The sequence below is a fragment of the Mesocricetus auratus genome, unplaced genomic scaffold, assembly GCF_017639785.1.
Source record: "Mesocricetus auratus isolate SY011 unplaced genomic scaffold, BCM_Maur_2.0 Super-Scaffold_100009, whole genome shotgun sequence".
In the NCBI taxonomy this organism is placed as follows: domain Eukaryota; kingdom Metazoa; phylum Chordata; class Mammalia; order Rodentia; family Cricetidae; genus Mesocricetus; species Mesocricetus auratus.
The window spans coordinates 79,280,374-79,306,269 of record NW_024429193.1 but is presented as its reverse complement, the minus strand read 5'-3'; the positions used below and the strand labels follow the sequence as shown (position 1 = coordinate 79,306,269).

The 25,896-nt window shown below is 39.3% G+C and overlaps 1 protein-coding gene across 1 annotated transcript in view; it reads right to left on the bottom strand.

Annotated features, from left to right (window-relative positions):
• The window catches only part of Wdr49 (WD repeat domain 49), a 174,685-nt gene that overhangs the window by 86,833 nt on the left and 61,956 nt on the right, over window positions 1–25,896 (bottom strand). Inside the window, exon 7 of the mRNA XM_040752640.1 lies at window positions 6,943–7,176. Within this exon, the coding sequence (XP_040608574.1) occupies window positions 6,943–7,176 (234 nt within the window). The remainder of the gene's footprint in view (window positions 1–6,942; window positions 7,177–25,896) is intronic.

Sequence of the window (25,896 nt, the reverse complement as noted above, 5' to 3'; positions counted from 1 at the left end):
AAGAAGTGTTTTTGTGTCTCAATTAATTAAAATTGGAGCGGTCCACCGTGCCTCCCGCACTGTCACTACCGGGAACACCCCACCCTCTGCATTTATAAGAAGCTTTGAGAAACTTATAATTATATTTTATATGCTACAATAGCAGCAACACTTACATTATAAAAATGAGTAATATAACACTGAAAGATGCTTATCAAATACAGAAAGCCCCTTGCCTCCAGAGGAAAAAAACTGAGTAGGTAGAAAAAAGGGGTTGAGAGGACACTATATATATATATATATATATATATATATATATATATATATATATATATAAAGTTTTATCCTTTTGCCCTTTTTGATAAGAATGTTAATCCTTTCAAATAATCACGTGCAATAAAAATAAGTATTGTGCACGTGAGCATGCAACTGTGTGTGTGTGTCTGTGTGTGTGTGTGTGTCTGTGTGTGTGTGTGTCTGTGTGTGTGTGTGTGTGATAGTACAACCTGTAAGGCTGGGGTAGACCATATTTATTATGTGATTAAAGCACATGGTCTCAAGACTGATTTATAATCAATTACAGTTTTCAGTTAACACAAAATGTGTCCCTTGGAGCCTAACAATAGGGCAAGAAGGAGAATATCATTAGTTTTCTTTCCGGTTCTGTTCCAAGTGGAATCTTACTGATTTTACTCTGAACACAGTATAAAGATGCAGCATATCTTGTAAGGCAGAGATAATGTTTCCCGTCAAGTCTGCCTTACCTCTTACCTCCAATTTTACAATTATTGAGAGAATTAACACTCAAACTGTTGAAATTCTCAAATAACTCAATACTCATCCACACACCCCACTCCCAAATAATAGATGTGCAAAAAAGAAAACAGAGCCTGCAGTTCAGTATTTAATGAATTATTTTAGTTGAATTTCTGTGAAAATGTGAGACTTGATTGAAATAGCTTCACACTGGATAAAATCACAAGTCCAAGTCTGCATATTTGCACAGCACATGACCTGTGATCATTTACAAGGACATCAGCAAGGATGTTGGGAGAGCTGAAGGAAGCCAAATGGGCACTGTCAAACAAATCCCTTGAAGTGACCATAGATACGATTAATACATGTGCATTTGGAGGGTAGATAATGCTAAAATTCAAGAGGCAAGCTGTGTGTCTAATTATCAAATATGAACATTCTCTAACCTAGAAATCCATTCCCAAGAATTTCCCCTAAGTAATAAAATCATGAGTATGAATATATCTACATGCAACAGCATCATAAGGGCAAAATAACCACAAAAGAAAATGGATCTGTAAAATCAGATACTAAGAGATCCTACCCTGCCTTTTCAAAGTATTATGAGGTCGGTGCTGGGGAGATGTCTTGGCAGCTGAAAGGCTCATTGTGAAAGCTTGAGAACCATAGTTCAGCATCTGTGTAAATGACAACCGTCCATGGTGACATGTCTATAGACCCAGGTGTAAGGAACCCCAGATCAGGCTGGCTATCAAAACTAATCAAAGCATGTATGTATGTATGCATGTATGTATGTATGTGCATTAATTTGATTAGAGCAGTGGAAGAAGACACTTGGCCTTGAAACACACACACACATACACACACACACACAGAGACACAGAGAATGATGATGATGATGATGATGATGATGATGTAGTTGTAGGTTTAGGTGTAAGGAAATACATTCCAATATACTACTGGATTAAAAAGCATGTCATACACCAAGTTTGTGTGAAATGGCCTCTGCACAAAGCAAGCATAGAACTCGTTGACGAAGCCTCAGCCTCAGCCTCAGCCTTAGCTCCCTCCTTATTTGGGCTTCACTGCATTGTTTTAACTTTATATGATTGGCATGTAGTATTTACAGGTGATGTCTTATACAGGTTATTTATTTATTTTAGAAGCACACTTAGTTACATATCAATGCCCCCATGCCCTCACCCTCCCATTCGCCCATGCTCCCCACTGGCCCCCAACCCACCCACCACTCACTTCCAAAGGATAGTGAGGCCTTCCACAAGGGACCAACAAGGTCTCTCACTTCATTTGGGGGGAGGGCCTAGTCCCTCTTTCATGTATTTGGGCTACAATAGTATCCCTCCATAGGGAATGGGCTTCCAAAGTCCATTTGTGCACTAGGGAGAAACACTGGCTCCACTATCAGAGGTCCCATAGACTGCCCTGGCCTCCTAGCTGGCACCCACATTCAGAGGGCTTGGTTCGGTCCAATGCTGGTTCCCCAGCTTACAACTGGGATCTCTGTGCTCTCACTAGGTCAAGTCAACTGTTTCTGTGGGTTTCTCCAACATGGTCTTGACTCCTTTGATCATCTCTCCTCCCTCTCTACAACTGGATTCCAGGAGTATGGCTCAGTGTTTAGCTGTGGGTACCTGTTTCTGCTTCAATCAGCTACTAGATGAAGGCTCCAGGAAGGTAATTAAGGAAGTCATCAATCTTATTACAGAGGAAGAGCATCAAAGGCAGCCTCTCCACCACTGCCTAGGTACTTAGTTGGGTCATCCCTGTGGATCCCCTAACTTTTCCCCCATGCCAAACCTCTCTCCAAACCTATACTGGCTCCCTCTAGCAAGGCATCTCCTTTCTTGCCCTCCTCTGTTCCTCCTCTGTCTCAGACCTCCTTTTCTCCTCCTGCCTCCCTTTCTCCCCAGGAGGGGGACAAGTTAGTTATTCTAACGAGAATAGTACACATTACTTAAGTCAAAATTCACTGACAACAGTTTAACTTGTTTACAAAACATTAAAGGCAAAAGACAATTGACTTCCTGTTTTGTAAAAAAGCACATGAACTTGCATTATAGTGTAGGAATGGGCTTTGGGAGCCCATTCCCCCATGGAAGGATACTCTCTCAGCCTAGATACACAGGGGAGGGCCTAGGCCCTGCCAAAAATGATGTGACAGACTTTGGTGATTCCTCATGGGAGGCCTTGCATGAAAATAGCTTAGCACTTTCCTGTTTCTGAGAATTTACTTCATGGCTGCCCCTTTCCATCTCCTATCGAAGAGAAAGTGCTAAGTCATACACAGTCTGTTAACAGCAACTGCACACTCTCACAGCCAGCCAGAGAGCAAGAGGAATCTGATGAGGAAGAACACAGACAGACCTTCTGATCAAGGCAGCTCTGATAGTTTTTCTTAAAAACTCATAATTGTAGGAAATTTTAAAATACGTATTTCTAAATGTCATATGAAGTAGAATAGGCAAATTTTCTGCTTCATGATTACGACCCTCCTCTTTTTTATATATAAGTATTTATTTAAATTAGAAACAGTCTTACTTTACATATCAATCCCAGTTCTGCTCCCTCCCATCCTCCCATGCCCCCCCACTGACCCCTTATCCCGTCCGTCCGCCCCCCCTTCCCTCCAGACACTATCAGAGCGGCCTTGTTCAGAAGGTCTGTGTGTTCTTCCTCATCAGGTTCCTCTTGCTCTCTGGCTGGCTGTGAGAGTGTGCAGTTGCTTTTAACAATGACTTAGCACTTTCTCTTCGATAGGAAATGGAAAGGGGCAGCGATCAAGTAAATTCTCAGAAACAGAAAGTTGCCAAGTCACTTTCATACAAGGCCAAGGGAGTTCTCCTCTGAAGCCCAGCTGGGATGAAATAACATTGAGATGTGGGAAAATGCTAAAATGACAAGAGAAGATTCTTGTCAAATTTAGACAAAACAAAAGTCTTCAAGATGGCACAAAAGGAGATAGAGAGTAGGGACCAAGGGTTACATTCTGGACTTTTTAACTCTGATCACCTGTCACGTTCAAAAAGATATAAGGAATTCTAGGAAGTGACTAAGAAAGCCAGATTCCTCAAAGCAGTGGCAGTCATGGGAAGAGCTATGGAGCTGGGAGAACTTTTCCAGTACACAGAGCTAGAGGCAGAGGATCGCATTGAAGGGACCAGCAGCTAGCCACCACCAAGGCAATCCTGGAACGGCACAGCGCTGAGTCAATTCTGAATGCTCTCAGGCACACATTTTGAAAAGTGAGGTCAGTAACCTGCCCAGCACCCGAACCCCACCTTCCTACCTCAGCAGTTCTCGAAACTGTTAGTCTTGAGATCTCTTTCCAGTTTTATAAATCATCATGTAATCCAAATGGCGTTCATGCATACTCAATAAAATATATAAACTGATATAAATAATGGAGACAAATTTGCATTTATATATGTATTAATTTATCGCATTGCACATTTAAAGTGTTAGCTTTAAATACAAGAGCATGCATTCCCTTAACTGACAGAGCAAGTCTGTCATCATCCATCATCCATCCTCCAGAAAGCTCTGAGGCAGAGCCGGGAAAGAACTGACGTAAAAAATACTCTTAACATCTCATACTCCCTGAAGACTCCCAGGATTGAGATCACAATATAAGAACCATTTTGACCTGGATTCTGTGCTGCATTTCCAACACCAAACAAAAATAGCAGTGAACAGCATCCATACTCTGGCTTCAAGCTCTGTACCCTATCTAGGCTCCTGTAAGAACTCCCAAACTAAATCTGTCCCTGTAAATTCACAGTGCACACCAAGCTTCTCTGGCGCTCCTGTTGTATCTTCTGGCTGGAGTCTTTTTCTCTGAGATTCCCATGGCAGCTTGCAGGGCACAGCTGAAAGGTCCCCCAACTCCTACTCAAGGCACCATTGCTCACTTCCTCATCTCTCTCTTCTTTGGTTTTCCATTCTGTGTGAGTATCTACCTAACAATGAGTCAGAGAGTGTGATAAAGGTCTGCCCGACAGAACAGCCTCCCTGAGCTACTAGGGGTCACCAGATAAGGATGACAGCTTACTAATCTTTGCTTCATTTCTTACACCTGATACATTTTCAAAAACATATTATTTGCTTTGTCCAACTGCTCTAAAGTAGTAACTTGTTAAGGACTTTAGTGGTACAGTTTTCTCTAGGATGCATTCCTGTGATGTAATGTTAAGGTGTATTTTCGATAGTTTAGTCGCTAAGAAAGACTGATGGTGTAATACACAGACCTGTGTGCTTTGGAGTTAAATTTTAGTTATTTATGATGTTAGACACAGCAACAAATAGAGACACACTTAACTCTGCAGGGATGCTTCCTGCACCGCCTGTCACATGGTCATATTCCTTTGTCTCTATAGCCTGCCTGTGTAGCCTTGGTTTTATTTTCAACTCCCAAGTGGAAGACTCCTGTTCTTTTCTGTGTCCTGCCAGCTGAATTCCTCATGGACTATGGCTCATTTTATAGCTAGGCAACACAAGATCTTAAAGATCGACACACAAACATGGCTTTTTCAACTTTGCAGATTTCAATTAACAGAATGTTCTCTGGGAAACAAATGCAGCCAGCTCTCAGCACCCAGCAGGGAGCCAAATTAACCAGTTGCCATCATGAAGCTCAGTAAAACATTTGCGGGAGAATGTTCCTGTGCAGATGGAATTCACTCTGAATTGTTTTGTCAAGGATTTTTATCTGCTAGAATAACCAGAAAACAGTGTTTGAAGTGGTGGCATGACACAGTGACTCATTACTAACGAAGTGCCATCCATGCTTCTGAGCCAGTGCAGAAGCTCCCTGAGCCTTGAAGAGCAAGAATGGGCTGCAGGTATTGTTTGAGTGGCCACAAGCTGGAGAATGGCTTTCTGCATCTCTCCCTCTGTACCGTTTCCACTGGGCCTGGGGTGACAACGGCAGGAGACTAAACTCCTGTGGTGCCTGTTCCTTCCACAGCACTCAGCCCTGACCCCACTCCCAGCTTGCCTGGCTGGAGGACTTTTCTGTCCTCTAAGACGGGGCAGAGTCTGTGTGGCATCAGGCTCCTGAGGAGCTGGGCTTCATTGAGATGCAGGTAGCGATCCCATAAGCAAAGGCTGCAGTGTCATTAAAGTGGTGGAGAGACAAACAACACTGGAGCTGCATACCAAGTAGAATCACATTTAACTGAATCATTTTCTTATGAATACATTCCACGCTGCCACTTTCAGCCACTGGTGCAAAATATGCTGGGAAAAAAAAGGGATCTTTGCTAATTACATTTCATGCATATTTCAGAACTTTCCATGGGGATACAAGAGGGTGGTGATCGTAAAAGGGAATTTTATAACTAGGTTTACCTGCATTTTGGCTCAAAACCTGAAGATAAGTATGATTGCATTGTGGGCTGTGTTGGCTTTAACACAAATACTATGATTCCTTCAAACTCTGTTAGCGCTGTTGTGGACAGACAGAAAATGTAATTCCCCTTTGGATGTACCTGGACACACACACGTACCGCAGAAGAGCATGTGACTGTTCAACCACTTCCTGCCACTGTGCTGTTTATTAGATTCACCAGTGTGTGTTTTAATTATATTTTTGAGATTGCAATACAATTACATTATTTCTCCCTTTTCTTCCCCCCAACCTCCCACAAAGCCCCTCCTTACCCTCTTTAAAATCCATTCCTCTTTTTTCACTGATTGCTGTTGCATGTTTATTTATTCATTAAAATATATGTTCCTAAATATGACGTGCTCTTCTATATAATGTGACTGTTATATACGGTTCTGCCGATGACAATTTGATATTGGCTAACCAGATAGTGTGCTCTTCTCTGGGGAAGACTGGTTCTCCCACTGTCAGCGTTACTTAGCTGCCTGCATTTCTTTGCGAAGCACCCCGACGTCTTTCCCCCACCCATTTTGGCATGCGTATTGTTGTCTTTGTTCTGTTCATGATGGAAGAAGCTACAACTTGCCACTTAACAAAAGTAACATAATTAATCCCCAACTACACTTTAAATATTTATTATTATACCCATTGATCAGTGTGGTCCATAACCTTCATCGGGGAAATTTCTCTTTGAACAGAAGGCAACTATCACCTTCGGCTTTACACTCAGTAAAATTGAGGAAAGGAACCTCTGGCCTTGGGAATATGTCAGGACGGTAGCAGAGAATAACTTTATCATTTACCTGCTTCAGGAGGGAATGGTAAAGGACGCAGGTGACCCCTTTCGCATGGCTCTTCACCCTCTTGCTGGTTTCATTTTTCATGGCCAACAAGGCAAGCTGATTATTGAAGGAGATGAAAAGTCGCCCATGGCCTTCATCAAAGTGGAAAAGGCACCTGAAGTCTTGACTTTTGGGGAAAGAACAAGCTATCCTTTGAATGGACAGCTGGTGTTGAATATCCCAGAGTCTCAGAACCTGGATGACAAATGATAAAAAAGAAAAAACTCAAATAATCATGTCAACAATAACTGTTGCAGGCAGTATCTTTCCATCTCTCTCTTGACCATGGTTGCTGCCTCTGCGCTACTGATTGCTTTTACTTGAGTCCTGACACCGGTGTACTGTGTTTCAATTACCTGAAAATACCTGCAAACTGCTCTAGGTAAAGCACTGAGGGTTCACCCCATCTCTGGGATCAGGGTATAGGCTTAGTAAAGGCTTGGGGTAGGCAAAAAAACTCCTCCCTAAAAATGCTCATGCATTGAGCTGGCTTTTTGAAACCCACTCCATATGGTGGGATGCCTTGCTCAACCTTGAAGCGGGGGGGGGGTGGCTTGATTCAATCAGCCTGCCCCAGTTTCTAACTCTATACTGAACCTCTGTGGTTATACGGATTGCAGCTTACTTATAGAAAACTCAACAGCTGACATCCACATGTAAGTGAATACATACCATATCTGTCTTTTGGAATCTGAGTTACCTCAACCTGGATGACTTTTTTCTAGTTACATCCATTTATCTGTGAATTTCATGATTCCAGTGTTTCCAACAACGGAGTTGTAAATGTACCCCATTTCCTTTATCTATTCATCCATTGGTGTACATCTTGTCTGGTTTCAATTTCTGGTTATTACAAATAGAGCAGCAAAAGGCTCTGTTGCTGTAAACAACACCTACATAATTCATTGAACAATGAAAAGCCAAGCTGATGCCTACCTAGAGCTTTCACTTCTACTGGCTAGTGTTCAGGATACTGGGGAGTACTAGGCACGCTATCAAAGGAGAGTGGCAAACACCACCTCAGCACATACCTTCCAGTCTACAACGCTGCCCTGAATGATGTGCTCATGAAATAACCACACAAAGCTTATGGGAGTAGCCAGCTGATTCCTGGTTTTATTTAGGGCCGGCTCCAGCAGATAGAACTCATCCCAGACATTGCTTGGGTGACCAAGAATCTGAGACCAGATAGTCCAGGGTCCTAGGGGGACCCTAAAATACTGCCATTCTACTAAAGGAACATAGCAGCAAAGAGACTTCCGGGGGCATTCTGCCATACTCATAAGTCAGTGACTGGCTCAGCCACTATCAGTTAAGCGTCCAGCTGAAGTAGATGAGAATAAACACAGAGACCCACATGTGTAAAATGCGAGGATAGTGAGAGACCTTGGAACCCTCAAGCGTAAATGGGATATCTCCATCAACTCCCTCCCCTCCTGGCTCTGGTAACTGTGCAGAAGAGGAGGTGGAAACTTGTAAAAGCCAGAAGGGATGGAAGCCACCCAGGAAACAAGGCCTGCTGACCCCGGCTGGACTGATGCACCTAGGAACTGACAGCGACGGCGGCTGCATGCACCGCCTGCGCAGTTCTCAGCACTCGGACCTCATTATGCACACACCTGCGCAGGTCTGTAACCTAGACGCTGTCTCCAATTGGTAACCACTCACACACACACACACACACACACACACACACGAAAAACCAGGTCTCCAAGGAGGTCTCACTGTGTGTACAAAGCACTCTTGAGGCCAGGCTTCATGTACAGAAGTAGATGGCCAACAACAACAAAAAATTAACTCAATGGTATTTCAGAGGGCTTTGGTTTTTGGTTTTGATTTTTTAATTTTTTATGTTTTTGGTTCACAGTGCTTTGTCTGGACATTTTTGTTCTTTGTCTCATTCTTTTTCTTACCCTACATACCTTTTGCTTATATATTCTGGTTTCTGGTTTTGTGTTTTTATGGAATTTCTGTGTTTGCCAATGTAGGAGTCTTTGTATCTTTGTTTCTAATACCTTTTTAGCCTTTTTTTCTCTTTGTTTTACTGTTCATTTGCTTGCTTTGTCCTAATTAGGTTTATTTTTTTCATTTTATATTATTTCATTATTACTTTTCTTTTTTTAATTTTTATTTTCTAATGAGAGTTAGCAAAAAAAGAGGGTGTAAATTTAGGTGGGCAGAGATGTAGGGAGGAGCCAGTAGACAGGAAACAGTAATTGGAACATATTGCTTGAAAATAAAACTATTTTCAATGTTTTAAAAAAGGAAAAAAAGAAAGCAAACCAACAACAATGAAATATTGTAAGAATTAGTTTAGGGAGTGGGTTCAGTGGCTAATACTAACTGATGCTCTTCCAGAGGACCCAGGTTCAATTCCCTCCTGGCCACACACAAACATCTGCAGCTCCAGTTCCAGGGTTTCCTGGGCCCGACTCTGACCTCTGCATGCATCAGGTATGCACATAGGGCACATAAATCCATACAGGGAAAACACATACACATAAAATAAAATAAATAAATCTTTAAAAAACCCTAAGGACTTTAAAATTGAACCATTAAGATGAATTATTTTGGTGAGACTAGAATAAACATGTTGAAAGACCTCGGCATCAAAGCGCCGGGCACTGAACCGAACCCTCTGCCCAAGAACCGGGGCCAGACCACTGGCTGCAAATGCAAGACGTGATTTATTGAGTACACAGGTGCCTGCGAATACTACTGCAACTTGGGTGCAGAGCATACCGGGCTTGCAGGGAGCACAATATTTGTAGAGTTTTAATGGTTACAGAAGTAACAGGCATATCATTGGCTCATCTTGGGGGCAGGGGTAGTTCCACGGACTATGTTTCCTGGTATTACTTCATGAAAGACCCCAGCACGCTTCAGCAATTATTATCCGGGTCCCATGACTACTATGGTGATCATAGACACAACTGGGGGCAGAGGTAGTTGCCAAGGACTAGGTGTCCTGGTATTGCCACATAAAAGACCCTGGCACACTTCAGCAATTATTATCCGGGTCCCATGACTGCTCTGGTGACCACAGATCCTGTTTGACATCCTGCCAGCTGGGCGAGGCACCTGGTCTGGGTTTTTTCATTAGGCAACAGCCTGGCCTTGCTTTTCTTTTCCTAGGGAGCCCTGGGTAGGGGTCTTTCAATATGTTGTTTTAAATATTGAAGGAAAAAGAAAAGAAAAATCCCAGCATTGCAAAATGAAGACTTTTCCTTGTGTTTCTGACTATGAAGGTGGAGAGTAGGGCAGTGACAGATGTAGAAATAGGCTGGAAAAGGAAGAGAAATGTATTTTCCACAGAGTCCCAGAAGGGACACAGTTATACCAGCATTTAGATTTGAGCCCTGTGAAAGCCTAACAGAACATGTCAGAATTCTAATCTATAAAAAACAATAATCTACTGCAGATTTCTGTAGTTCTAAGCCATTGTTATTTGATTATTTGTTCTACTATAAATAGAAAATAAGTGTCATTCTCTCACTCTCTCTTTTTCTCTCTCTCTGTGTCTTGTATGTGTATGTTTGCATATTTTATTAAATCTGTGGCACTACATAAATTCAAGTTCAAATAAAATAAAAATAATTGCTGAACACAATCAGGATATGTATAAGGAATGCACTTATCAATGGACTGTAAAGGACAATTGTTGCATCTTTGCTCAACAAAAAAAGATTGCTTTCAGCTCAACAGACATTAATTAATTCATTTCCTTATTCTTCCATTCTCTCAAGGCTCGTGTCATTCTAAAACTACTAAATCACACTACGTGACCCAGATATGTAGAAGTATGAGTTATTCATTATGCCACAGATTTGACCCAGGCTAATAAAGAGTTACAATAGAGACCTGGGGAACTGGAGTCAGACTTCCTGTGCTCTATTCTCAACTCATCCCTTACTAGTAGGCGACTTCCAGCAAGTTCCATATCTCTCTCCCAGCTGTGAATGCAGTAATCACCTCATCTAGCTGTTTGTGATGTAAATGAGAACCCCTATCAAGCACTTGACACATCAGTCAGCTCTCTGTAATTGTTCAACGAATGTTCTGTTTCATTACATGTACTTTATTGTTTTTGTGTTGAATAGTTACAGAAATAAATATTCTCACTTAAGAGCAAAAAGATTCATTTAAATAAACTCATCTAATTCAATGTAAGAGTTATTTCTAAAGATAGATTATGTTTAAATGAGTGTTTATTGCCCCCTAAATCAGGTAAACTCATAAATCTTAATGTATTTCAAACACTTTGAAAATTATGGAAAAAATTTGTTGAAAGTGACAGTGTTACACCACTACACAAATGCTTATACTCACATAAACAGAGAATTTTACTTTTTGTGTCATTTTGATCCTTAAAGATATATATCTCAAACTCTTAAGAGCAGGTTCTGAGACTCTACAGTACAAGAATTCTAACAGTGACACATAAACATGGCCACTCAAAAGTATTCTCTTCTACCTCTGGATGTTCTCCTACACTTTTCCTTCACCCATCTTAACTTCATTTTTAGATTTCACGTCTACTAGGCAAGACTCTTTATTCCTTCAACTTTGTGTTTATTTGCAAAGAGCCATCACCCAGATCTTGTTTGTTTTTAAAAACTCTAGTAAGATCATAGAATTGTCAAAAAACAAACCGCACAAAAGTTGTCTTATCTTAACTTAAATGTCTGAACCACACACCTTCTACACCTTGGAGGAAGACGTGAACTCTTTCTACACTAGGATTAATCTAAAATAATAAAGAATATCATGTTAAAGAATGTAATATATGTGTGTATTAATCACATACATGCACACACGTAACAACTCTTCTGGGAAAAAATTAAAAACACTGCTTACACTCTTTTATGACTTGGTAATTTATTTCATATTCTTCCCAAGCTAAGTATTTTAATGTTTCTGTCCTACTGATTGTCATGACCTTATAAGGTACTTAAGACATTAACTACTACAACACTCGTTTACTACATTTTCTCTGAGTACCTTACAATTCTCAAGCATCTGTTTTAAACAGCCCACTCAGAACTGAGCCATCTTCCCAGGAGCTTCTTACCATTCCAAGGATCACGGCTTCTTTAACGTGTCACATTTAGGCAATAATCAATTAAACCATTCTATCATGATTTTAATGCCTCTTGAGATCTGATAATTGAATGAAATTCAAAATCTTACAGTCTAGGGGATATTAATTATCTATCCTTGAAATCAAGCTTCTTTAAAGTAGTATAAGTTTTCCTAGTTTTGATCCAGAGTTTCAGTATGACATTTTGAATCCTAATTCAAATGTACTGAATCTATTTCAATTATATTGACTACCCTCTCCTGATTTTGCTACATATGCCTTAGGTCATATAGGACAACCACTGAATAATGTTTAATTTTTTTAAGATTGCGGGTCATATAATAATTATGCCAATATTTATTTCATAAATAGAAATGTTAGATAAGGTAAATTCAAGAGTATGCTACCAAAAAAGAAAATCTGCCTTGCTTCTCTGTGGCTTCTCAACCGTTCACAGAGCCCATGTAATCTTTGTTTTTTAGGGTTTTGGGGTTTGTTTGTTTGTTTCGGTTTTTGTTTTGTTTTGTTTTGTTTTTGGTTTTTCAAGACAGAGTTTCTCTGTATTGCTTTGCAAGCTGTCCTGGCACTCACTCTGTAGACCATGCTGGCCTCAAAATCACAGAGATTCATCTGCCTCTGCCTCCTAGGGGCTGGGATTAAAGGCATGCACCACCAATGCCCAGTGAGCCCATGAATCTTTAGTGAAATGTTATGGGGCATTTCAAACTCCTGATAGACATAATTATGCTCCATTTATAGGATAATTTTTATCTACAAGTCATTAGAAACTTGAACTGCCCAGTTAATCCTAATGAGATAAACAGCATTGCTAATATACATTTTAAAATAAAATTGAGATCTGGCAAGATGACTCAGTGGGGAAATTGATTATTGCACAACCATTATGGTCCTGATCTGAATTCTCACCAGTCATATTATAAATCTGAATGTTACATCGTGTGCCTGTAATACTAGTGCTAGAAGGCAGAAGTAGGAGAAACCCTAAGCCCATTGTCAGCCAATCTAGCCAATCAGTGAGGTCCAAGTTCATTGAGAGACATTGTCTCAAAATATTGTGAAAACACCGCATGTGACCTCTTCATACTCATACACAAATTCCTATACCCATGTGCACACACACACACACACACACACACACACACACACACACACACACTGTAACTTTATTGGTAAGATTCTTAGGATCCTACTGGTGTATAAAGTTGCCTTTTTGAGATTATTATTATTTAAAATAATCTCCTTTGGGCTGGAGAGGTGGCTGGACAGTTAAGAGTGCCCATTGCTCTTACAGAGGATTCAAGTGAGTTTCCCACATTAGGCAGTTCAACCCTTTGCAACTCCAGGAAATTCAATACCTTTTCTGGCCTCCATAGATACCTGCACACATGCCTCATACACACACATACACATAAATAAAAATAAATCTTTTTAAATGTGTTAGTAGCTCTGCAATAAATGTTTACTCTTATAAATATGCTTTCAAATAAAGCATATATATGCTTATAATTATGACTTTTGTAAGTTATAAATCATTAAGTTGTATTAACAATACAAGTATATTAAAATATGAGTTTGAATAATCTACTTATTAGATTATTCACATCTAGATGATTTCTCATGATAATGCTCATAGCCTTACTATTCAAAATCTTGTTTAGTTGAAAATAGTCCCCTTTCTAAAAAAATAGAAACTTATTTCATATCACAATAATAACTTGGAGCATAGATAAATATTGTTTATCAATAACTTACTAGTGTTAATGGGCTGAAATTTCCTAATAACAATGTTCTATTTTGTTGTTTAAGTCACTTACATTTGCTTTAAAATTTTGTTCAATTAACATAACAAAACTTAAGACATGTGGCCATAGCCTTTCCAGTCTGTAGCATGTTATTTTGTGCTACTAGCAATTAAAAAAATAATATTTTAATTAGAATGTCCCTAATTCTCCTTACAATTGTTGTTGTTATGGAAATCAAAATCATTTGGGTCTTTGCACCTGGCAGACAAGTGTTCTGCCACTCAGCTATCTGTCCAGACCTAAGTTAAGTTATATTTTTCCTTCTCAGCTGTACCCTTGCCATATCAATTAACAATTCCACCAAACCCACTTCCATTTTTTGATTTTTCATGCTTTCTCTGCTGAGAATCAGGCAACAACAGAAATACATTGCCAGCAATGTGTAAGCACTGCTCTCCTACAAACTGCCTGATGGCATGGGAAGTGCTTAAATTCTCTAATTCCCCCTACACCATTGTTTCCTATACAAATGGTCTTTAAAGACAATTTAGATCTTCTAAACATTACCTATTCTTAATCCATTTCTCCCCCAATTAAATCAGAATCTTTGAAGACAGACTCAGATAGTATTATATTAAAATAAATTCTCTGGGTCTTTCCTTTGTCCCCAACTGAATTGTTTCCTGAGATTTTATGGTCCAGTCAGTGCTAATCTCTGCGAACAAGAAATCTTTCTCTCATCTTAATAGCTAATATCATATGGATTGGCTTTAACCCAGATGATGACCATTCTGTAGCTTTGTATTCAGTCTGGATCCTAGTTGTGACACAAAATAACTCATATTAATTCAGTCTCATCAACCAAGTCAGTTGTAAAAATGTTGCTTAATAGTACAGTCATTATTTGAGGATCATAAATTTCTCCCTTATTTTGTGTTCAGTTAACTTCTAAGATAGAACTAAGTCACAGTTCAAAACCAATATATTAGGTACAGGAAAAATAATTCAGTTAACATGTGCCGGTTACATTTGTGTCAATTTGACACAGATTAGAATCAGCTAGGAAGAGGAAAACTCAGTTGATAAAATGTGTCCATCCAGATGACCTATAGGCAAGTTTATGGGACATTTCTTTTTTTGATTGATTGGTTTATCTACAGAGAGGGCCTAAACCTACTGTGGGTGGTGCCACATTTAGGCAGGTAGTCTTGGGTTTTATATATTTAAAAAAAGCAAGCCAGTAAGTAGCATTCTTCTCAATCTGTGCTTCAGTTCCTGACTCAAGATTCCTGCTTGAGTTCTTTCTCTGAGTGTCTTCAATTATAGTTGAAATATAAGCCAAGTAAACCTTTCCATATGCAAGCTACATTCATCCATGGTGTTTATTACAACAGAGAACAAACTAGAACACAACATGCGAATAGCAATTTGTATTTAGGTGCCCAGCACCCGTAGGCATAGCAGCTTTTATCTGTAATCCCAGTGCTGGAGAGGTAGAGATGCGAGAATTCCAGGAACCAGCTCGTCAACATGACTAAGAAATTGGTGACCTCACAGTTCAGTGGAGATTGTCTCAAAAAAACCAAGGTGGACAGTTATGTATCACATCTTCAGCTTCCACACACAGACCCACATATATGCACACACATCTGCACGCACATTTGCACATAAACGTGAACATGTACATAGAGCACACACAGTGCGCATATAGTTACATTTGCTGTTTTATTTCATTGAGACAGGGTCTTACAAAGCCCACGCTTGCCTTAAACTTGATATGTACCTGCAGATGATATGAACCCTCTTATCCCTCTTGCTTTTTCCCCCCTGTGCTAGGATTAGAAATGTGCATCACCACATTCAGCAAAATGTGAATATATTTAGTAGTAATTTTCTTGTTTGTTTATCAATTATGTTTTCTTTTCCTAAGACTAATAGATAAATTCCTAAAATTCATATTGAACAATTGGTTCAGTAAATTTAAATTCTTACCCACATGTGTTGTTTCTGCTTACATTTTGAAGTGTAGCAACTTAAAATGATTATACCAGTTCACATTAGGTTCTTGAACTTACACTTAGTGAGGCCTACCTGGGACTCTTTATATACCCTCCACCTTTATATAACTGGGAATGAAGATGAAAACTTCTGATTTTTATTAAGGCAAATTGATTTTTTCCACATAATGATGAAAGTTAACTTCCCTCGCCTCGTTCCAAGTTAGTTGCCAACTTTTTAATAATACATGACTACAAATACCATAGTGTTTATGTGTGAGAAGTAGAAGCCAATACATTGACACTTCACACACTTGGGTCCTAATGTAATCCCACTCAGGCTTGTCATCTCACATGTGAGACTGTATCCATCCATTTCTTCACCCTACAGAAGCACTGTTGCCAACTCTGAAATTATGTAAGTTGTGTGGAGAATGTAGTAAAATTGTTTAGCCCATTATCTGAATACTCTCAGATTCCAACAACAGAAGTATGTTGTGAGGATTGGATTAAGACGTAAAGCCATCACTTTGTAGTCAGGCTTTTCTGTACAACCCTGCTCCCTGCCAGAGGTGGGCAGAATTACTATTATTTATATAGACACTAATAAAACTACAATAAACAAATATTTCATTTTTACTACAAACATTGCATTTATAAATAAGTAGCTGTATGAATAGAAAGGTGAATGAATAAATATGTGGGTGGACAGAGATTGCTGTTTTCCTTGCATTTTTGAAAGCTTGGTCAGCAGCAGATAAGATTTAATTCAAAGTACATGGCTTTAAAGGCTTCATAATTTCTAAATAATGACAGAAAAGTGGATGGGGGAGGGAAAGCTTACTCCAATTATTATGTATGGGGAGCCTTTCTAGTGTTCATTACAGTATAGAAAAATAGAGAAAGAGAGAGGAGGCGTGAGGATGTGGCTGACTAGGGGCTTTGAAGACTGCAGTGCACTCGGAAGTCGGCTCCAAAGGGCATGGCTTAGGCATAAAAATAAAAAGACAGGAACTGAAGATGATAGCTTCCCTGAGTACAACTTTATATAACGGCTCCATTTAGAATTAAGTCTTCCAGTAATATAAAAATCACAATCAATAAACACTTAAAACTACTTTGTTTAACAGGATATAGTCTCACAAAAAAATTTATATGGAAAGCATCAGCTACAGTTTTTTCCTAAAATGAACTATCAGCTGTTTATCCTCCCAGAGGAGTAGTTAAACATCACAGGGAGAGAATGTCATATTGGTGTAGGCAGTGGTTCACTGTCACCATCAAGCAAATAATCCATGATACAGATAGACACACACACACACACACACACACACACACACACATCTTTAAATGTTACAATAACTATTATCTTCATTCCCTCCTGCCTTTTTTCAATTCTTTTAAACATAAATGAAACAGGGAACACCTACAGCTGGTAACCACTTTCAGCAAAATAACTGGATAAAATTTCAACTCACAAAAATCAGTAGCCACTCTCTTCGTCACCATATCCTGACCCACAATTCTGAAAGAAGCCTCCTACCCAACCAGAGGTCAGGCCTGCTCCCTGAACCTAAGGTAAAACTGCCCCATCCCTTTCCAGCCCACACCTACCCAGAATAACCGGAACCACTCCTCTCCTCCTCATCACCATATCCCAGCCCATACCTATGGCAGAAGCCTCCTACACCACCAGAAGCCAGGCCAGCATCCTGAACCCCAGAGGATGCCAATCAGAACTGAGGTCACACACATAATCAGACCTCATCCACTCACTAGGGCAGTAAACCCCTGAGGCCATCTAGGTCATCTGAAGTTGAGCCCCGAACTTGGGCTGACATTCTACTTAACCACAAGCCACCCCAGACAGAAGGTCAGAGAGAAAACAGAAACCAAGGAGAAAAAACAACCATTCAACAAAGAAAATCCCAGAAGCAGGTGCCTAGACTGTAATCACTCTAAATGCAGATGCCTAAACATTAATCTATGAACACAGTCAGCAGGAGCCAAGGCACTATGTCACCCTTGTAATCCAGTCATCCCACTAAGCAAGCCCTAAATATTCCAGCACAGATGAAGCACAAGAAAGTGACCTTAAAACCAACTTTATGGTGATGATTTAGCTCCTTAAAGTGAAAATGAATGAATCTCTTAAAGAAATTGAGGGAGCAGTAACTCCAGGTTCAGGAAAGGCATCAGCCCTTGCAGGGCCCAACCTCCGGCGACCCCAGCTTCAGGTGAGCCAGGATCTCCGGGGGGCCACTCCCCATCACCCGACCAACACCCATCCCCTCAATCTTCCGGGGCCATTCCTGGCATCCAGAAGACCCACCCGCAGAGAAAAGGCATCAGCCCTTCCAGGCCCCAACCTCCAGCGACCCCAACTTCAGGAAAGGCAACAGCCCTTCCAGGCCCCAACCTCCAGCAACCCGAGATTCAGCTTTAGGAAAGACCCCACCTGCACTCACTGGAAGAAGAGATGGGAAGAAGACAGAGTAAGAGCTCACTCAGCAATAGAAAGACCAACATGACTCTACCAGAATCTAGAGAACCAACCCCAGCAAGACCTGAAAAGCAAGACATAGATGAAGCAGAGGAGACAGACCTTAAAAATTATTTTATGAAGATGATAGAAACCCTCAAAGAGGAAATGAGGAAATACCTTAAAGAAATAGAACACAAAACAAAAAAATCCATGAAATGGGGGAAATAATTCAAGAAATAAACAAATCTCTCAAAGAATATAAAGAGTACCAAGAAAAACAACCAAACAAATGAAGGAAACAACTCAAATGGTTGAAGAATTGAAAGCTGAAATAGAAACAATAAAGAAAACACAGAACGAGGGGATCCTGGAAATAGAAAAGCTGGGTAAACAATCAGGAACTACAGATACAAGTATCACCAATAGAATACAAGAGATAGAAGAGAGAATCTCAGGTGTTGAAGACTCATTAGAGGATATATAGTCGTCAACCAAAGAAAATCTCAAAACCAACAAATCCTCAACACAAAATATCCAGGAAATATGGGACACCGTGAAGAAGCCAAACCTGCGAATAATAGGTATAGAAGAAGGCGAAGAAATACAGCTCAAAGGTACAGAAAACATTTTTCAACAAAAATCATTGAAGAAAACTTCCCTAACCTAAGGAAGGATTTGCCTATGAAAATAGAAGAATCTTACAGAACACCAAATAGGCTGGACCATATAATAATAAAAAACATCAAACCTACAGAATAAAGAGAAAATATTAAGAGCAGCTAAAGACAAAGGCCAAGTAACATATAAAGGCAGACTTATCTGAATTATTCCTGACTTCACAATGGAAACTATGAAAGCCAGAAGATCCAGGACAGATGTACCAAAAACGCTAAGGGAACGAGGATGCCATCCCTAACTACTATATCCAGCAAAGCTTTCAATTATCATAGATGGAGAAAACAAAATATTCCAAGGCAAAGCCAGATTTAAACAATACGTATCCATGAATCCAGCTCTACAGAAAGTGCTGGAAGGAAAACCTGGACCCAATGAAGATAACTACACTCACAAAGACACAGGCAGTAGATAATCCACTTTACAAAACACAAAAAGAAAAAGGGAGGAGAACCTACACACAATAACTCCACTACCAATAAACCAAGCACAAACAGGAATCATCAATCAATGGTCATTAATATCCTTCAATGTCAATGGTGTCAACTTGCCTATAAAAAGACACACACTAGCAGAATGGATACGAAGACAGAACCCATCCTTCTGCTGCAAACAAGAAACACATCTCAACGTCAAAGACAGACATTACCTCAGAGTAAAGGGTTGAGAATAAATTTTACAATCAAATGGACCCAAGAAACAAGCAGGTGTAGCAATCCTAATATCTAACAAACTAGACTTCAAATTAAAATCAATCAAAAGAGATGAAGAAGGACATTTCATATTCCTCAAAGGAAAAGTCCATCAAGATGAAGTCTCACTTCTGAACATCTATGCCCCAAACACAAAGGCACTCACATTCATGAAAGAAACATTACTAAAGGTCAAATCGCACATAAAATCTCACACACTAGTAGTAGGAGACTTCAACACTCTGCTCTCACCGTTAGACAGGACCTCTAGACAGAAACTTAACTAAGAAACAAAAGAACAAATAGAAGTTATGACTGAATTGAGTTTAACAGACATCTATAGAACATTCCACCCAAACACAAAGGGATATTCCTTCTTCTTGGCGCCACATGAAACCTTCTCTAAAATTGACCGCTAATAGAAAACATAGCAAATCTCCACAGATAAAAAAAAATTGGAATAACCCTCTGTATCTTATCAGACCACCATGCATTAAAATTAGAATTCAACAATAACACAAATCACAGAAACCCTACAAAGTCAAGAAAATTGAACAATGCACAATTGCACCATCCCTGGGTAAAGGAAGAAATAAAAAATAAATTAAAGACTTTCTGGAATTCAATGAGAATGAAGACACAACATACTCAAACGTATGGGACACTCTGAAAGCAGTGCTGAGAGGAAAGTTCATAGCACTAAGTGCCCACATGAAGAAACTGTAGAACAGTCACACTAGAGAATTAATAGCACAGCGGAATGTTCTAGAACAAAAAGAAGTAAACTCACCCAGGAGGAGCAGACTCCAGGAAATAATCAAATTGAGGGCTGAAATTAATCAAGTAGAAACCAGGAAAACATTGAGATGAATCAATGAAACAGAGTTGGTTCCTTGAGAATATCAACAAAATAGACAAACCTCTGTCCAAACAAACCAAAAGACAGAGAGAGAACATGATAATTAACAAAATCAGAAATGAAGACGGAGACATAACAACGGACACTGAGGAAATCCAAAGAATCATCAAGGCATACTTTGAAAACCTGTACTCCACAAAATTCAAAAAATTTAAAGGAAATGGACAATTTCCTGGATAGATATCCCTTGCCAAAACTAAATCAAGAACAAATAAACAATCTAAACAGACCTATAACACTTAATGAAATAGAAGCAGTCATCAAAAGTCTTCCAACCAAAAAAAGCCCAAGCCCAAATGGTTTTAGTGCAGAATTCTACCAGAAATTCAAAGAAGAGCTAATTCCAATGCTCCTCAAAGTATCCCACAATATAGAAGCAGGAGGCTCACTGCCAAACTCTTTTTATGAGGCTACAATTACCTTGATACCCAAGCCACACAAAGACACAACAAAGAAAGAGAACTATAGACCAATTGCCCTCATGAACGTAGATGCAAAAATACTCAATACAATACTAGCAAACCGGATTCAAGAATACATCAGAAAAATCATCCACCATGATCAAGTAGGCTTCATCCCAGGAATGCAGGGATGGTTCAACATTAGAAAAATCTATCAATGTAATCCACCATATAAACAAACTGCGAAGGAAAAACCACATGATCATCTCACTAGATGCTGAGTAAGCCTTTGACAAAATCCAGCACCCCTTCATGCTAAAGGTCCTAGAGAGATCAGGGATAACAGGAACATACCTGAACATAATAAAAGCAGTATACAGTAAATCAAAAGCTAATATCAAACTAAATGGAGAGAAACTCACTCAATTCTTCTAAAATCAGGAACAAGACAAGGCTGTCCACTCTCTCCATATCTCTTCAATATTGTACTTGAAGTTCTAGCTAGAGCAATAATATAACAAAAGGAGATAAAGGGGATACAAATAGGAAAAGAAGAAGTCAAGCTTTCACTATTTACAGATGATATGATAGTTCATATACATGACCTGAAAAACTCTACAAGGGAACTCCTAGAGCTGATAAACACCTTCAGCAAAGTGGCAGGATACAAGGTTAACTCAAAAAAAAATCAGTGGCCCTATTATATACAGATGATGAAATGGCTGAGAAAGAAATAAGAGAAACATCACCCTTTACAATAGCCATAAACAGCATCAAATATCTGGGGATAGTGTTAACCAAAGAAGTGAAAGACCTGCATATCAAGAACTTTGAGTCTTTAGAGAAATAAATCAAAGAGGATACCAGAAAATGGAAAGATCTCCCATGCTCTTAGATTGGTAGGATCAACATAATAAAAATGGCAATCTTGCCAAAAGCAGTCTAGAGATTCAATTCAATCCCTATCAAAATTCTGGCACAATTCTTCACAGAATTTGAAGCAATGTTAATCAACTTTATATGGAAAAACAAAAGGGCCAGGATAGACAAAACAACTCTATACAATTAAGGAACTTCGGGAGGCATCACCATACCTGACTTTAAGCTCTATTATACAGCTATAGTCCTGAAAACAGCTTGGTATTAGCACAAAAATAGACAGGTAGACTAATGGAACCAAATGGAAAATCCTGATTTTAACCCAGACACCTATGAACACTTGATTTTTGACAAAGAAGCTAAAACTATATAATGGAAAAAAGAAAGCATCTTCAACAAATGGTGCTGACATAACTGGGTATTGGCATGCAGAAGACTTCAGATAGGTCCATGTCTATCGCCTTGTACAAAACTTAAGTCCAAATGGATCAAAGATCTCAATATAAATGCAACCACACTGAAACTCTTAGAAGAGAAAGTGGGAGATACTCTTCAACGAGTTGGTACAGGAGACCACTTCCTGAACATAACACCAGTGGCACAGACACTGAGATTAACAATTAACAAATGGGACTTCCTGAAACTAAGAAGCTTCTGTAAGGCAAAGGACACAGTCAATAAGACAAAAAGGCAGTCCACAGAATGGGATAAGATACAAATTCATACAACAAGGACATCTGCTCCACTATGTTCATAGCAGCATTATTTGTAATAGCCAGAACCTGGAAGCAGCCTAGATGCCGCTCAACTTTAGAGTGGACAGAGAAAATGTGATACATTTACACAATGGAGTATTACTCAGCAGAAAAACAATGGAATCTTGAAATTGACAGGTCAATGGATGGCACTAGAAGAAACCATCCTTAATGAGGTAACCCAGTCACAAAAAGAGAAACATGGTATGTACTCACTCATATATGGATTTTAGACATGGATCAGGATAGTGCCAGTCTGCACCTCCACTGACAGAGAGTCTGAGAAACAGGAAAGAACCTAAGAGAGATATGCATGGTACCTCATAGAAGAAGAAGGAGGCAAGAACTCCTGAACAGATTGGGAACACGGCGAAGGGTGGGGAGAGTGGGAGCTGGGAAGAAGAGAGGGGGAGAAGAGGAAGAGAGAGTAGGTCATGAGGGAACTGGAAGTTTGAGTGGGGGGTAGAATAGGGAGAAGAGGGAATCATAGGTTAGAAGACTGATCTGGCACCAGTGAGACCTCTAGTGATGTAAAAGAATGACACCTACTGGCAAGCTAAGCAATAGTTGAGAGACCACTTGAATGCCCATTCCTGATAATGAACTTGATGTCTATAACCATCCTGGAACCTTCATCCAGTGACTGATTGAAGCAGAGGCAAACACCCACAGTTAAACACTGAACTGAACTCAAGGAACTGAGTGACAGAGAGAGATGAGCGATGAGCAAATTGGCAAAGAATGGGCTGGCAAAACCAGCAGAGACAGCTGATCTGAATAGGGGAGAGCTCTTGAACCCCAGACCGACAGCTGGAAGACCAGCATGGAACTGATCCAGATACCCTGAGTGTGAGAGTCAGTGCGGAGGCCTGGGCAACCTATGGGGCTCTGGACAGTGGATCAGTGTTTATCCCTGGCATACAAACAGACATCGTGTGTCCATAACAAAAAGAGGGATGCCCTCTCAGCCTGCACTCTTAGGGGAGTGCCTGGAACCTGCTCTGAGTGAAATGACAGACTCTAGATATCCCCTATGTGGAGGGAAGTGGCGATAGGGTGGGAGGCGGGAGGTGGGGGGGATGGACGGGGGGGGATGACATGTGATGCAAGCTATTTAAAATTAAAATAATAAAATAATAAAAAAGAAATTGAGGGAAAGATAGTAAGAGAATTGGAGAAATCACCTAAAGAATGTCAAGAAGGCCACAAAAAACAAACAGTTGAAGGAAATGAACAAAATTGTTCAAACTTGAAAACGGAAATAGAAATAACAAAGAAAACATGAATTGAGAGAATTCCATTAATGAAAAGTATAGGTAAGTGAACAGGAACTACAGATGCAAGCATCACAAACAGTAAAAAGAGATGGCAGAGTGAATCTCAGGCTTTAAAAATATAATAGACAAAAATAGATTCATCAGTCAAAGAAATGTTATCGTTAAAAATATTCCCTGACACAAAACATCCAGGAAATCTGGACACTATGAAAAGATCAAACCTAAGAATAATAAGAATAGAAGAAGAAGAATCCCAACTCAAAGGTGCAGAAAATATTTTCAACAAAATTATAGAAGAAATTGTTCCTAATATAAAGCAAGAGATGCATGTTAAGGTACAAGAAGCATACAGAACACCAAATAAATTGGACAAGAAAAGAAAGATCCCTCATCACATGATAATCAAAACATTTAATATACATTGATTAAGGAAAGAACAATAAAAGCTACAGTGGAAAAAAAGATCAAATAACATATAAAGGCAGATCTGTTACAATTACACAATTGAAATAACTCCCTGTATCCTATCAAACCACCACATATTAATGCTAGATTTCAACAACAGAATTCCTATGAACCCATGGAAGCTGAAACACTCTTTACTGAAGGACCACTAAGTCAAGATGGAAATAAAGAAAGAAATTAAAGACTTCCTAGAATTTATGCATCAGTGTGAAGGTGTCAGATCTCCCTGGAACTGGAGTTACAGTTGTGAGCTGCTGTGTGGGTGCTGGGAATCGAACCGGGGTCCTCTGGAAGAGCAGACAGTGCTCTTAACCACTAAGCCATCCCTCCAGCTCCCACTTCCTAGAATTTAATGACAATGGATACAGAACATACCCATACTCATGGGGCACAATGAAAGCTGTGCTTAGAGAAAAGTTTAAAGCACTAAATAAATGCCTTCATAATGAAATTGGAGAGATGTCATGCTAGCAACTTAACAGCACATCCAAAGTCTCTAGAACAAAAAGAAACAAACACAACCAAGAAGAGTCAGCCTCAAGAAATGAAGAAACTGAGGACTAAAATAATTAAACTAGACACAAATAGAAAAATGTAAAGAATAAGGCAGAGACAGAATATCAAAATTAACAAAATGCTACAGCACCTACATTTGTAAAGAAACATTACTAAAGATTAAAACACATTTTGACCCTCACACATTGATAATAGGAAACTTTAATATTACAGGGGTTATAACAACAGACACCAAGGAAATACAAAGAATCATTAGGTCATACTTCAAACACCTGTACTCCACAAAGTTTGAAAACAAAAGAAATGGACAAATTTCTTGATAGAGTCCACTTCATAAAGTTAAATCAAGATCAGATAAACATTTTGAATACACCTATAGGCCCTAAGGAAATAGAAGCTGTCATTAAAAGACTCCCAGTTAAAACGAAAATAAAAATACTTTATTTTATTCCAGTTTTGGCTCAGAAGTCTAGTAGACTTCAAAGAAAAGCTAATATCAATACATCCCCAAAATTCCACAAAATAGAAAAAGAAGAAGCATTGCCAACGTCATTTTATAAAGCCACAGTTACTCTGATACCCAAACCACACAAAGAAAGAGAATTACAGGCCATTTTTCCTTATGAACATTTATGAAAAATTACTCAATACAACACTCCCAAAGCAAATTGAATCTAAAAGAAACTTTAAAAAAATCAAAACAAAACAACAAAAAGAAAATCAAAAGAACATCGACCGTGATTAAGTAAGCATCATTCCACAGATACAGGGATGGTTCAACATAGGAAAATCTGTCAATGTAATTTAGCATATAAACAAACTGAAAGAAAAAAATAAATGATCATCTAATTAGATGCTGAAAAGCCTTTGGCAAAATCTGACTCCCCTTCATGACAAAAGTCTTGGAGAGATGAGGGATACAAGGAACATAAATAAACATAACAAAAGCAATATACAGCAAGCGATCAGCATACAAAATTTAATGGAGAGAAACTTAATGCAATTACACAG